This window comes from Toxotes jaculatrix, chromosome 8 (assembly GCF_017976425.1).
Source record: "Toxotes jaculatrix isolate fToxJac2 chromosome 8, fToxJac2.pri, whole genome shotgun sequence".
NCBI classification, from domain to species: Eukaryota; Metazoa; Chordata; class Actinopteri; family Toxotidae; genus Toxotes; species Toxotes jaculatrix.
This window is the reverse complement of record NC_054401.1, coordinates 28,344,535-28,358,120: the sequence shown is the minus strand read 5'-3', so window position 1 is coordinate 28,358,120 and position 13,586 is coordinate 28,344,535. Positions and strand designations below refer to the sequence as shown.

General features: G+C 41.1%; 1 protein-coding gene across 1 annotated transcript; it reads right to left on the bottom strand.

Annotated features, from left to right (window-relative positions):
* Positions 1 to 5,946: 5,946 nt before the first annotated feature.
* Positions 5,947 to 13,325, bottom strand: zgc:114181 (uncharacterized protein LOC619255 homolog). The gene is made up of 12 exons (XM_041044804.1): positions 13,307 to 13,325; positions 12,534 to 12,644; positions 11,177 to 11,320; positions 10,288 to 10,450; positions 9,329 to 9,417; positions 8,432 to 8,629; positions 8,202 to 8,286; positions 7,796 to 7,956; positions 7,539 to 7,703; positions 7,275 to 7,416; positions 6,783 to 6,930; positions 5,947 to 6,163 (listed from the first exon to the last, which is right to left on the bottom strand). Exons 2-12 carry the CDS (start codon positions 12,642 to 12,644, stop codon positions 6,085 to 6,087), a joined length of 1,485 nt encoding a protein of 494 aa, XP_040900738.1. The 5' UTR covers positions 13,307 to 13,325; the 3' UTR covers positions 5,947 to 6,084.
* Between the last annotated feature and the right edge of the window lie 261 nt (positions 13,326 to 13,586).

Here is a 13,586-nt window from a genome sequence, read left to right as displayed (position 1 = left end):
TGTCAATCTTTCATTTTTCCTTTCACGGAGAAAATAGTATCAGCACTGACGACCTGCCCTCAGTAAAGCTTTTAAATAAGATGAAATTACACTAACAGCCTCCATTTCTGTGCAAAAGACAAATCAAGGTTGTTGAGGGAATATTTAACCGATCGCAACGTACTGAACACAGAGGTCGCTGCAGATGACGCAAATGAGACAAATGTTTTCACACAAACCTTCAAAAGTCAAACCAGATCTGTCCAAATCTGTTTGTAACTTTTTGAAAAAGTTAACTTTCAGAGAAAAAAGATTAAAAAAAAAAAAAACCTAACCAAAGCTGATAGAATGAAACCACAAATAAAACAACATACAAATACAGCCAAATAAAAACAAGACAGAAAGCACTGGTAAATGCATACTTTTAACCATAAAAGACACCCAGGATTTATGTATTCAGTATGTCACCCTTTTGCAAACGAATTTATAAGATAAGCATCATCCTCACCTTGAGAATACATTGCTCTTCAGTGCCTCAGTTAAATGAATTCACCCATATTGTCTTGTTTTGGGGAGTCATCATTCCAGAGGTGTCTGCTAAGCAAAATCTTGTGATGAATGGAACGCAGATGAAACCAGCAGGAGAGCTGCCGGGCCTGTCAGAGAGAGGCAGGAGGACTGCCAGACAATGAGTGGGTTTCCCCCCCCTCAATGAGATTCAGTCAGGGGCCATCACAGGCAGACAGACAGCTGGGAGCCTGGGTAAGATGAGGATGGGATGGAATGTAACAAATTCTTACACTTTAAAAAATTTTGGAATATAATGTAGAATTGAACGTTTCTAAAAATGCATCATGTGCTGAATGAACTCGCTCGTTTCAATGCTGCTTTGAGTTTTCTGCACAAATTCAGTTCAGCTTCCAAACCAAAGCAGATGATTCATAACGAATATACAGTACTTCATCCAAGCTGCTTCCAGATTCCGAGAACATTAACACCAGATGATTCTGATGTACCACAGATTACGTGATTATGTGATTAAGATTAGGGAAAGATGAAATGAACTACGGTTAAGGGGGTTAGAGTAAAGGCATGACTGTTTCAACTGAGGTGCTTGTTGGATGGCCTCTAAAAACCTCCTCCCCAAACCTTGGCTCATAGGTTGATCCTGAATGTATCAGTAAAATGTTCAGATATAACTTCTGATGTGTTTTCTGAGAGAATATCTGATCCTGCAGTACAATATTCACTTACAGCGTGCTCAGCATTATTCAGTGCTTTTCTGGTTCTGTTCAGACTCTCACAGTTCTTGGTTAAGGTTTGGGAAAGATCCTGGTCTGGTTTAATACACACACAAAAAAAAAATCACAGTGACTTTGAACATGTTTATTTGCATTGAACCAAAACCACCATCTTTCCAGAACCTTAACCAAAGGGCTTTCGTTGGCTTTACCACAAACAGGACTCTGCTAACTCTAGTCTCCCAACCACCCACCATGCGCCCCAACCTCTTCCTGTTGAGTCTGCAGCTCTGTACAAATGTAGAGCTTCATTCATTTGGAAAATACGTTGCCTCTGAACGTTATCACGTCTCTCCATGACAGCTGACTTTTCTCTCCATCTTCACATGTGGCCAGTCCAGCAGCTATGAACACTTGTGCCTTCAGACATGGTTGAACAATATGAACCAGTCTGTTCTGTGACAGGATGAAAAACTCCAGTCTCCTACATTTACATGCTACACGGCCATCATCATCATCATCATCACCCTGATCTCCAAAGCCCTACTCACTTCTTCCTGTACTAGTGCTGAATGATGGTGCTGGATGTACTGTAAACTTAGGATGTGCAGAATGGTTTAACTGGTAACTGCCAGGTCGATTCATAACTCTGATGTTCCAGTGGGAACTTTTATGTTGTCGTGTATTTCACTCTTGCTGTTGGCATTGTAATCACCTGTCTTTACTGGCCAACACAATTAAGGGAACACAAGCTTTTTCGAACAAATTCAGCTGTCGCCAACTTTCTGAAGGCCCCCGCATCACCAGAAGGTGCAGAGGTTCAACCTTTGCTGACCAAAAATAAAAAAGAAGCAGCAAACACAATGGAAATCAATGAAAGCCTTTAAATACGCCACTGCCCAGCAGCTGCGAGCTCAAATCCTTGACTGCATTAACATTTCCTGAAACTGTGATGCACTTCTTCAAACAACTCATTTTTAACTGAGCCTCTATCTCTGTTTCTATTCCCCCAAAGCACACACATACACACCGTCTACTCCAGCTCATAATCCCTCAGGCTAGATTTGATTGTTACTTAAATCTTTGTGCTCCTTCCCTCCAGAAAAAAAACGTGTAAACCTTTGGCTCTGAAATGAGCTAAATTGTGAGGCGAGCATCTGGGTGGGTTTTCTTTTTTCCCCCCACACACAGTACTTCTTTTCCTTTTTCCTCACTGAAGTGTTTCTATCCATTATGCACAGTGACATTCTTTGTCTGAAGGACACTGGCGTTCAGCCAAGAGCTTCCGCTGGTTCAGCCCAGCCGTTTAATTGAAACCGTAAAAGAACTTTCTTTTGGCACAAAAGCCCTTATGTGGGCTTTGTTGCAATTAGATTGACCAGAAAGGCCAGCAAACCTGATAAAAAGGGATTAGGAGAAATGTATTGCTGGGATATTATATTGAGTGTGACACGGCAGCTTGTGGAGGAATTAGTAAAGGTCTGACCTGTACTGGATTTGGTCAGGCAGAAAGACAAACCAATGATTAATGGAATGGTCAAAGGCTACAGTTAAAACCCAATTTCACAAGAGGAAACAACTCAGGAGCACAAGAGGTACAGTACAAAACCTCACTCAGTCTCAGACCATCACAGAAACAGCTGGGTGGACCTTCATTATGTGAAGGAGCAGAGTTTATCCAACAAATTTTCAAGTCTTCTTCTATTCTTTCCAGATTTCCAGGTTTGCTTCAAACAAATATCCCTCAGCTGCACAGTGGCATTATCCAAAGTCATCATGATGGAGGAGAGGACTGATTTTACAGTGCTTTCTGAATTGGGTTTAAATGGGGAATGCTAGGAAATTACCAGAGGAGGAGTGAAATTGTACATTTATTAAGGTTATGCATTCAAAGCTGTGGTGGCAAGTTAGATCAGGTGACTTGGCATATTGTAAAAGGTGTCACACACATTCACACGGCCTATTGAACACAGCAAACTCAATTATCATTTACAAAAATCCAAACCATTGAAGGATGAGGCACAAGCAGCTGCTTTGCTCAGAGAGGGCTTTCCACAGGTGCCCATACATGAAGCCAGTCAGAGGAAGGTTGGAGTGGGACCCATTCCACTTCTACGTCTGAAGGGCTCATTCTAAGCTAATGAAAACATAACTATTCCTAGTTTCAGGTGATTATATACTAATGAAAACATAATCATGAATGTTAAAGTCCATTTCTGCAATAGAGCCCCCTAAATCCTCCCCACTGGTCCCTTAAATTTCATAGAAGAACTCAAAAAGGTGAATTCTGTTATTTTAACATGACTTTATTTCCACAATAATTCTATTGATTCTTTCAGGAACGGGCTCATTAGGGATTTTATTTCTTAAAACTTCATGTCATACTGAAACATTTCCTGGAGATCTGAATCTCATATTACTGTAAAGCCACTTTACCATGACATGATTTCAGCTTTCACACACAGTGGGCTGCTTCAAGGTGGATTAAGGCTTGCCGCTGTGAAACCAAAGTTATTCTCAGCTCCATCATGGCCCTGTCCTCAATACTAAAGCACTTTATAAATAGGCAACCAAATAGAGCACTGTTACATTTGAGTGCTGCCTTGTGTTTCACTGTGCAGTCACACTGAGATTTTGAAAGAGATTTGCTAAAGATAATCACTTACTGTGTTTGGTTATAACACAAACACTTTACAGTTGTGTTACTGAGTGCCATGTGATTTTTCAGGTTTTCCATGAGTCAGTGTATCTGTCTTTAAACCTTGATTCTCAAACACTATATTTACTTGAAAGCTAATTTTCCAATATTAAATAAATTTTCCTGTTTCTGTCTTCTTTGCTGCAGGTTACGTCATGGTGTGTGCCCGGCTCGGCATCAGATCGTCAGGCTCAAAGTGAGTGGAAAGAGAAAGAAGCCGCTGTATGCAAACTGCCCTCCAGTGGACACAGTGTGTACTGCAGCCAGGCTACTGTGTCCCAGTTTATCCCAGTCCTCCTCCTCCAGTGTTTCTTATTCCACTAAGTTTCGCTGCCACTGCAGTCAGCTGTGTAGTCACAGGAGTCTGAGGAGATAAGTGTACTGCAGAGGAAAGGTGAGTGCTCTCAGTCCACTGCTTTTGATGCTAATAAGGCAGACTGATGGCCTCTATCTGAGTGGTTCAGATAAAAGGTGGGTAGAGTCCATTTGCTTCTGAGTTCCACTGTGTCTGCTGCCCTCTGAGGACAGTAAAGCAGCAGTAATGCTGGCTGCTGTCTCCTCAGTGGCTTGTTTCTGTCCCTGACTCACTGAAGATGAACTCCTAAACTGCAGCCTTCACACTGTCTCTGCACTGTACTACAGTGCTGTGTGTGTGTGTGGAGGGGGTGGGGAGGGTCAGCTGGTGTTGTGAATCAGGCCGCTGAAGTGTCAGACACGGCTTCTTCACAACACCAGGGTTCCTCCCCACCACTTTCTGCTGGGATGTATGGCACTTCGACAAGACTGCTGGAGTCTCGCATATAGCAAATATGTCTGCGTTCAATAAATGCTGCGGTAGAACGAGACTGAGATGATGCCTGACACCTCGTCCATAACTGTTAGCTCCAAACTACTGAAATGTTTGGAACTGAATACTACATTTTTTTTTTACATTAGTTATGTCCGAAGCTGTTTAAATACAGAAAAAAAAAAAATAATAATAATTATGTGAGGCCACAGATACTCAATGTACTTTTACTTCAGAATATTTTAAAATGGGTCTATCTAGTAGTCTAAGCCTACAGATGGATTCATATGAGAAGCAGGTGAAATCATCTCACCTCGGTGGGTCGGTTTATTTCATTTTCAAGAAATTCAGATTTGGTTGACACTTCAGTTTAACCCCGTTTAGCATTTAGAAGCAGTTTAATTAAACATTTGATTATAATTTCAAAACATCAATGATATAGTTGCAAGCAAATATATCACTTTTTAAGCATTTATTCATGTTTTTGTCAACAACTACTGATAACACAATAACAATATAGATGTAATCATTTCTCTTGAAGAGTTTTTTACACATTTATGAACCAGCCTATGAACAATTTATACAGATTCTTTATAAGTGTTCATGTGTGTAATCATGTATGTAACTGCAGCTATAATGTACGCCAGTCAAGGATGTTTCATAAGTGGAGTAATAATAACTGACAGCCACAAGTACATATTTAAAAAAGTCCTTGTCCTAATCTGTCCTAAATGTTCTGTTTTATTATGAGATGTTGTCATTTGTTGCTTTAATGCCAGATTTGAAACTGTATGACTTGTTGAGATGTTTTGCGACGTTATCCTTGAGCAGTGTTCACTGGCAGATGCACAGTAAAGCATATTCATTTGTATATGAGAGCTCAGACAATGGCTGGATCCTGTCCATACATACATCAGCTGCAGCGAGCAGCAGTATTTCTATGTCCAGCTTCTATACAGAGTTTGAGTCTTAGCTCTGAAACGAGTTACGGTATGAATCCTCAGTGAATGTCTGACTGGTAAATAAATGTCTCGTGACTGAAAGAACAATATATGTGTGTGTTTGTCTCATTATTAACACACAACACTCATTTTACCTCACAACATACAGTGTTGCATTGTACAGCTTTTACTACATGACACACACACACTTACACACAGTACTGCTGACATTATATGGGGCATTAACAAATGCCACATATGGCATTATTAGATAGATAGATAGATAGATAGATAGATAGATAGTCAGACAGATAGATAGATAGATGGATAGATAGATAGATAGATAGATAGATAGACAGACAGACAGATAGATAGATAGATAGATAGACAGACAGACAGACAGACAGACAGGGGGTCACTTTATAATGCTATAAAGCATCACACAGTAGTCTTCTTAATCTGGGACACTTCATTAAGGAAGGCGATGAATAACTTGGTTCCCTCGATGTAGTTGTACCTGGTAGAGGAAGAGAAGCAGAATGGGCGGTTACCAAAACTAAACTTGCCGGTTTAAAAATGTTGCAGAACTGTCACAGCCAAGACTGGACAGTAACAGAGGCACTCCTTTATATGTGCAAACAATCTACTAACACCATCACTCACAACAGCTGGGGCACATTACACCTTCTTAGATGTCCCCGAGGCATAAAAAATAATCTAGTCCCTGTTCCACTTTGCTGCTACCAGCAGCTAGTGAGACTTACAAAGCCCTCTGGAATCACACCAACATATTTTTATTTCTGCTTTTAAGGCCTCACAGCATTCACCACATCATCAGAGAAGTCTCCTGTGACCTTGTGTAGCTTTTTAGCCCCTGCTGTTCTTTACCCTGATACTGTCCATTTGTCCTAGTGGTTATCATTTAGCTGTAAGCTGTGGAAAATCAAACATGCGTCTTAGATGTGTTTTACACATGGTGAATATCAGGTTAAAGGATTAGTTCGGCATAAGGCTGTGGAAGGTTAAGAGAGGATGAGACGACGTTAGCGCTGGAGGTTCAGATTCACCACTAATAAAGGTTTTCTTTAAAACCTCCTGTAAAATGAAACAGGAAGAGAGAACTCGTGGATTCTCACCTGCTCATCTTCTCATTCTGGGAGTGCAGCCCATCATCAAAGCCTCCGATGGGCATCATGATGATGCTTTTTCCCGTCACATCCTGGAAGGTTCTGGCAATAGGGATGGTCCCGCCCTCACGGATCAGATCAGGATCCATGTCAAAAACTGTAGAAGGGAGGACATTTTATATCTGAGAGTGAGGGACATGAACTCTCAGGTGTCTTGCCACAATAAAATAACTGGACATTTGTATGAATTATATACTTAGCAAGATTTCCTAAAGCTAAACACACTTTTAAAACAACAACTAATTAAACTGCCAAAGCCTGTGCTACGTTTCAGAGAGAAACCCAAAGATCAAAACTTTGAGATTAGTTCACAAGACGAGACACAATATGGCATCATTTTTTTATACTTTGTTTATAGTTTTATAGATATGGTTTCTTTAAGCTTTACTGTGTGTATAAATGTATTCTGATGCAGTGATGGGTGCTTGATGTTTTCTATACCTCTCTTGACAGCAGCCTTCCCAGCCTCATACAGAGGGTGCTGAGTGTCAGCCAGCCAAGGCTTCGCTCCAATCACCATAGTGACTTTCAGTGTGTTCGGACTCCTCCTCTTGGCAAACACTGAGTGAAGGTAGTCTGTTACCTAGAGCATCAAAATAAGAAAAAAAAAAAACAACAGCAGGGGAAGTTTATCAGATGAAACAAAGAAAAACCATGATTTGGGTGTTTTTTTTTCCAAAGCAGAGCATTCACATCCTGTTTTACCTGTTTCTTGACCATTGCAGGGTCCATGTTGGGAACCTGTCTAATGGAGAACTTGGCAGTAACCTTAGCAGGGATGACAGTCTTTGTGCCAGGGTCAGAGAAGGCCCCCTCGATACCATGGATGGAGACGGTGGGGTAGCGCCACATGTGGGCCAACAAGTCCACCTACAGGAAACGCAGCACAGAAAATCAGCTCTCTTGTTGCGTTCTCCTGAACTTATCATAAATCATGTCCCTTTTCAAGATGATTTTCTCACTTTGTTGCTGTACATGAGCTGGTTGACACTGATCTTCTTCTTGTAGTTTTCGATGTCAAACTCAATGTCCTGGTACATCTTCCATTCCTCATCAGAGAGGGGAGCCACAGCCTCCCTGATCCCAGGAATCAGGATCTTACCAATAGGGCTGATCAGTGTGTCTGAGGAGTGGAAGAACACCAGAATAGCCGATAGCAACTCACACTCACACTATTGTGATATGTGTGATTGTGTCTGTCCCAGTGTGATTACTGGGACAGACATACTAGGTCTTAATAAGCTTCCTTGTTAAATAAAGACTAAATAAAAGAAGAATACAATGTTTGCTCTGCAAGCACCCAGTGTTTTAATGAGAATAAATGAATGAATGTGTACTAGATGCTACGCACTTACAAAATACACTTACCAAGAATGCCAACGAGGTCAGTCATTGGTTCAATCACAGAGCCGCCATACACTCCAGAATGTAAATCCTGTTTAGGTCCTTCAACCTGCAAATACACCAGGGGAAACCTTTACCATGAAGTAGCACAGCAGCACACGGGTATACACAAGTGCACACAGGTGCAGTGTGTGTGTGTATGAGTTAAGAATTCAGCACAGTCTTTTTAAATCTGAGTATTAAGTTTACACAACCTCAGCAAAGAAGTAACAGTTGCCTCTGGTGCCGTAGGTGAGGGCGGGTCGCCTGCTGAGCCAGCCGCAGTCTGAGATGATTATGTAATCCACGTCAGAGAAGAAGGTGTCTCTCTGGGCCAGGATCATGGCGTCCAGGCCGTTAGAGCCTGTCTCCTCCATGCCCTCGATGACGAACTTCACATTCACTGGCAGCTCCTGGTGGACAAAAATGAAAGCAGTGCTATTCCATTAGATGTGTTTTGGCAGTAAGTGACACTGAGAGCGAGTTCAGATGGAGGACGTGGTATTAGAGAAGAATCTCACCTGAAAACAGTGTATTTTTGGATGACACGCGTGCCTTTTTTCAAACTGTAATGGTGTTTCAACAGGCTTTGCAGACTATAGAATCACGAGCCATTAGCTTTGTGTCTTATCAACACCTACACAAGTTCTCTCCCCTTAATGCATCCATCATGTGGCTGATGCCTTTTGATGTGCATATTTAGCTGTGTTGAGATGGCGGGAACAGACTGCTGCAGTGACTCTGCAGAAACAGCAGTGACTTGCAAGTTTGTTTGGCTGAAGCTCCTCTCTCCTCTCTCACTAGCCTGAGGGTACTCTGTTTGTTCCCACTGTAGCATATTTTACTTGACTAAAGCAGTCTGCTTAAATAAATGGGAGTTATCTTTTGGGTCTATCTTGCCTGAGGCATCTCTCTGTGTTTCCCCTCTCCCTATTGCAAGTGTTTTCAAGATAAAGATGATTAGCAAATATGTGCTCTAATCTGTCCTTTGGCCTCACTTGGGGTCATAGTACCTCTGCGTCTCCCACTCCCTCACACATTTGATTTTGTTGATCTGTGGCATGAAAAACCATCCAATATAACATTGTGAATTGTTGTGAATTTCCTCTCACCATGTTGAGGGCCTGGTAAGCCTCCACAGCATGAATCCAGGCTAAAACTGGGGCCTTGTTATCTGATGCTCCTCTTCCGTACAGGTTACCTAAAGGCACAATCACACAAAAGCCATCTTATTTATTTGTACACATACAATGTACAACGTACAACATGAATTGTTAAGGTGTCTGGGGAGGGATCTGCATTGTAAGACTGCATTGTCTTTGCATTGAATTTCATCATCAGAGGGGGTACACGTGGCTCTGTGCAGGCCTCCATGTCCCCACCAATTTGTTGTCTGCATGGCCACAACACTACAAGGGCATGAGCTGCACATGGTCCACACCAAGCAGACAGTAGTATAAACACTCCTCTTTCAAGCCATCAGTCATCTCTGGCCCAAATGTGTGCATTGCTGTCCTCATATCAGCGTCCATTGTTCCTCAGATGTAGGTGGAATGCTACATCCTGACCCGAGGAGCTGGCCCTCCTGTAAATCTAAGTATCTATTATGAACAAACACAATCTATTTTAACTAATAACACACAAATAATTGTACTGTTCTTGTTCCATCATTCAAACATTAACAGTGTAGCTCTGTAGGAAGACTGGTCCAGAACTCCTCCTGAATGCAGTGCAGGTCTGATCCACAGCTACTGGCAGAGCTTGTCTCAGGTTATTGCTTCCAAAGGAGGATCCACCAGTTATTAAATCTAAGGGTTCACTAACTTTTTCCACCAGCACTGTGGCTGTTTAGTGGGTGTGTTCAATAAAGACATGAAAGATTAGAATTATTTGTGTGTAGCTTAAACACCTTGTGTTTGTCTGTACTTTAGACCTAAGTGAAGCTATTGACGATGAGGTTTTTTTTTTTGTTGTTGTTGTGGCTGCACCATTCCCTCAGATTGAAATATTCCAGCCATCTTGTGCAAAATGTTACACATTTTTTTAAACTGAGGAGTTTAAAGGCTGTTACCATTGATGTCGGTCAGGTTGTAGGGATCCGTTGCCCAGCCATCCTCTAGCTTCGCCGGCTGGACGTCCACATGACCGTAGACACACACTGTGTGTTTGTTGGGGTCGTTGCCAAAGTGAGCTGTCACCACTTTAGGCAGCGCTAACGTCGTCCCGTCAGGAAGCTGCAGACATTAAAGGATAGTTAAGATCAGCCTGAACTGCTGTTACATACAGTACACTCTCCAGCCCTCAATCATTTTGATTTTCAAGTTTCTCAGCTTCTGTGGAACCATACAGTACAGCGAGAGCTTTGTTTATACAGGCTGCAACAGTAAAGCCTGGTATGTAAACAGTGCTGAATTATCCACACATCCTGTACAATCTCAATTTCTCACATATCAAAGGAAGTTCAGTGATCCACAGTGTGTAACAGTATGAGACGGATAATCTCAGAGGAAGGTAGAGGTACAGAAAAGTGTTTCAGCTCTGCTTTGGTGAAATAAACACATTGCTACACTGTAGTTTTATGCCAGAAGGTCATCTGCTATTGTTTGTCCCATTCACTGAGACAATATAACAGCTCGTGCTATGTTGGTCCTAATTACTGGTGAAAAGCTGACCTCTAGTTTGACCTGAAACACACTATATGTTTAATGAGTTTGGGAAGCAGCTTTGAAGTGTCTCACTCAGTAATGAGGAGGTAGATTCAGTCCTGACTGCTCCTTTGCTTTTTTTTTTTTGAAGTTAGCAGCTTGTTTGCCCGCCCTCCCTGATGAGCCAACCTCTCTGTCTGAAATCCCAAACATTTACTAACCTATCACGGTGATGAATATGTACAAAGCTCTAATGTCTTAGACAGCATTAATGAAAGGCTGGTTTGCACAGAGAGGGACAGCTCTGTCACTGACTTCTTGCTCTCCGATGTCCACCAGCTCGACAGCCCCCCCCATCAGCCTCAGCTTCTGAGCCGCCATCTCCATCATGCGATGCAGGTCTGGTCTCTTCAGAACGTTACTGGAGTCACTTTCGATCGCAACCCAGTCCCGCAGAGCCTAAAGCACACAAACAGATTCGAAACACCATCTCTCTTTTATCCTTCTGCCATCCTGTAATATCATATAGCACGAGTGCTGCACACTACTAGTGTCCAGTGAAAAGCAAGGTGAAAAACAGGAAGCAACACTATGTTTGCGCTTGATGAAATGCTGCTTGTCACACTGCCAAACTGACACCTGGGACCGGCTTTGTTCCTCTGAGCAGCACAGACATGAAGCGTTTTGGAATTATACCATTCCCTGCTGACAAATCATTGTGATCAACTTACAGTCACAAATGATTAAAAACCCTGATCTGATGCACTTTGATTTAATCAGCATTTCCATATGTATATCTTTGGATTTTCAAAATGAGATCTAACAGTCATGAAAAACATGCTTTTCAGAAAAATAATTCACACATCCTCTCTCTCATGGGTCTTGTCAGCTTTGTAGGAGAGTGAGACTGCAAAGCAACAGCACCACCTGGATTCAAAACGTGGTTACATGAATTAATGTCCGTTGTACACTGAATTTTGAATTGTCAGACCTCATAGGAAAAATCTTAGACACCTGTCTTGCAATATCTTGTAAGAACATGAGTGTGTGGGGTGATTATATCTTGCTGATATCGGCTTTTTGTTCAATAAATCACATTTTGATCCGTATTTATGAAACACTGTAAAGATGACCTGCTTCTGTTTAATACACAATAGCGTCCTCCCAGCTTTTTCTCATTATTATTTTTTATTTGTATGGCCAAAAGCAAAAATAGGTTTCGACTGAAAACACATGTGACTGAAAAGTTATCACGTTGCAAAGGAAAATCATTTTAAATCATTTTATGTATATAAATTCCCCAAGTTTACTTTACCTACAGTGCTTAATTAAGCTTCAATACATAATTGGATTAAATACAGCAGTTTATAATACTGGAATAATTCCTCATTATTTTTAGACAGTAGGGAAAGATTATTACTCAGATACTTATGTACTCAGTTACAGCTTTTTCTCTATGATGTACTATATTTGTGATTACTGGTGATTGTAGTATCTGCATAACATTTGTTAACATAAGTGTTCATTGGTAAGTATATTATACTTACTCTCTATAAGTATATTAACCACCAAGATTTCAGAGTTAAATGAAGTCTTACCTCTCAGAGTTCAAGCACTGAACTCTGAGAGGTAAATAACATTGTGTGTTTCTAAAACAAGAAGAAGAATATACCTCTACATATTCTTCTTGATGGCTGTCAATGTACTGCACCAGCTCCGTGTACTGGAAAGCATGGACGGCAGAAATGAGCAGCAGGACGGAGAGCAGAACTGGAGGATTCATCTGTTGGCAGAGTGTAAAAGGTCATTACTTCATCATAGTATGTCTGACTGTAAAGAAAACTCTGACCGGTACACTAAACACTGTAGACCAGGTTTTAAAAATACCAATGTCAGGAGTCCAGATTCCCCAGTGCAACATAAACCAAGTAAGAAATCATTAGTCAACAAAAGGAAACCTGTGTTATTTTATGATTATTTACATTTTTTTTGTCTTGTTTACCTGTTCACATATATTTTCTGTAAATTCGATTTCCCCACATAAAGGTCTAAATTAGGGCTGCAACTAACTAATGACAAAGAAAAGCAGCAAATCCTCTCATTTTCACTACCAAACAAATCAATGAAAAAAAATGACTAATTAACAAAAAGGTTGCCAATTATTTTTCCTCAACTAATTGTTTCAGCTCCAGTAGAACTGCCGTTTCAGCACCTTCCATTCACAGGCAGAGCTGTAAATCTGGTGGCCGAAAAAATATATTTTTGTTTAAACCTTCAAAGCTCACTATTTGTAATTCATGTGTAATAACTTAATGTTAAATCCTCCTCATGTCTCTAAAATCTCCAATTTCCCAGAAAAACACTTACAGTCCAGTATATACCACTCACTTATAATTGAATCTTTTTAAAGTAAAACTACACTCAGTGAATGACCTTTTGTCTTACCTTTTCTCTGCTGGAGGTGTGTGTGACAGTCTCCTCAGGCAGGCAGACCATGGCCCCTTGTTGTTGCTTGGACATTTATATACCCTCCCTTCATATCACACTCCTACTGAGCCCAGGGGTCACACAGTCAAACATTTCCTGACACAGTGCCAAGACAGCTGACAAATTAAATTTTTTTTTTTGCTGACAGGCACAAGAATTACACTCAATCTATTGACCCTGGTCCAAGAATGTACACAGGGGTTCAGCAGGAACAAAAGCAGCATGGTGAAATGAGCAA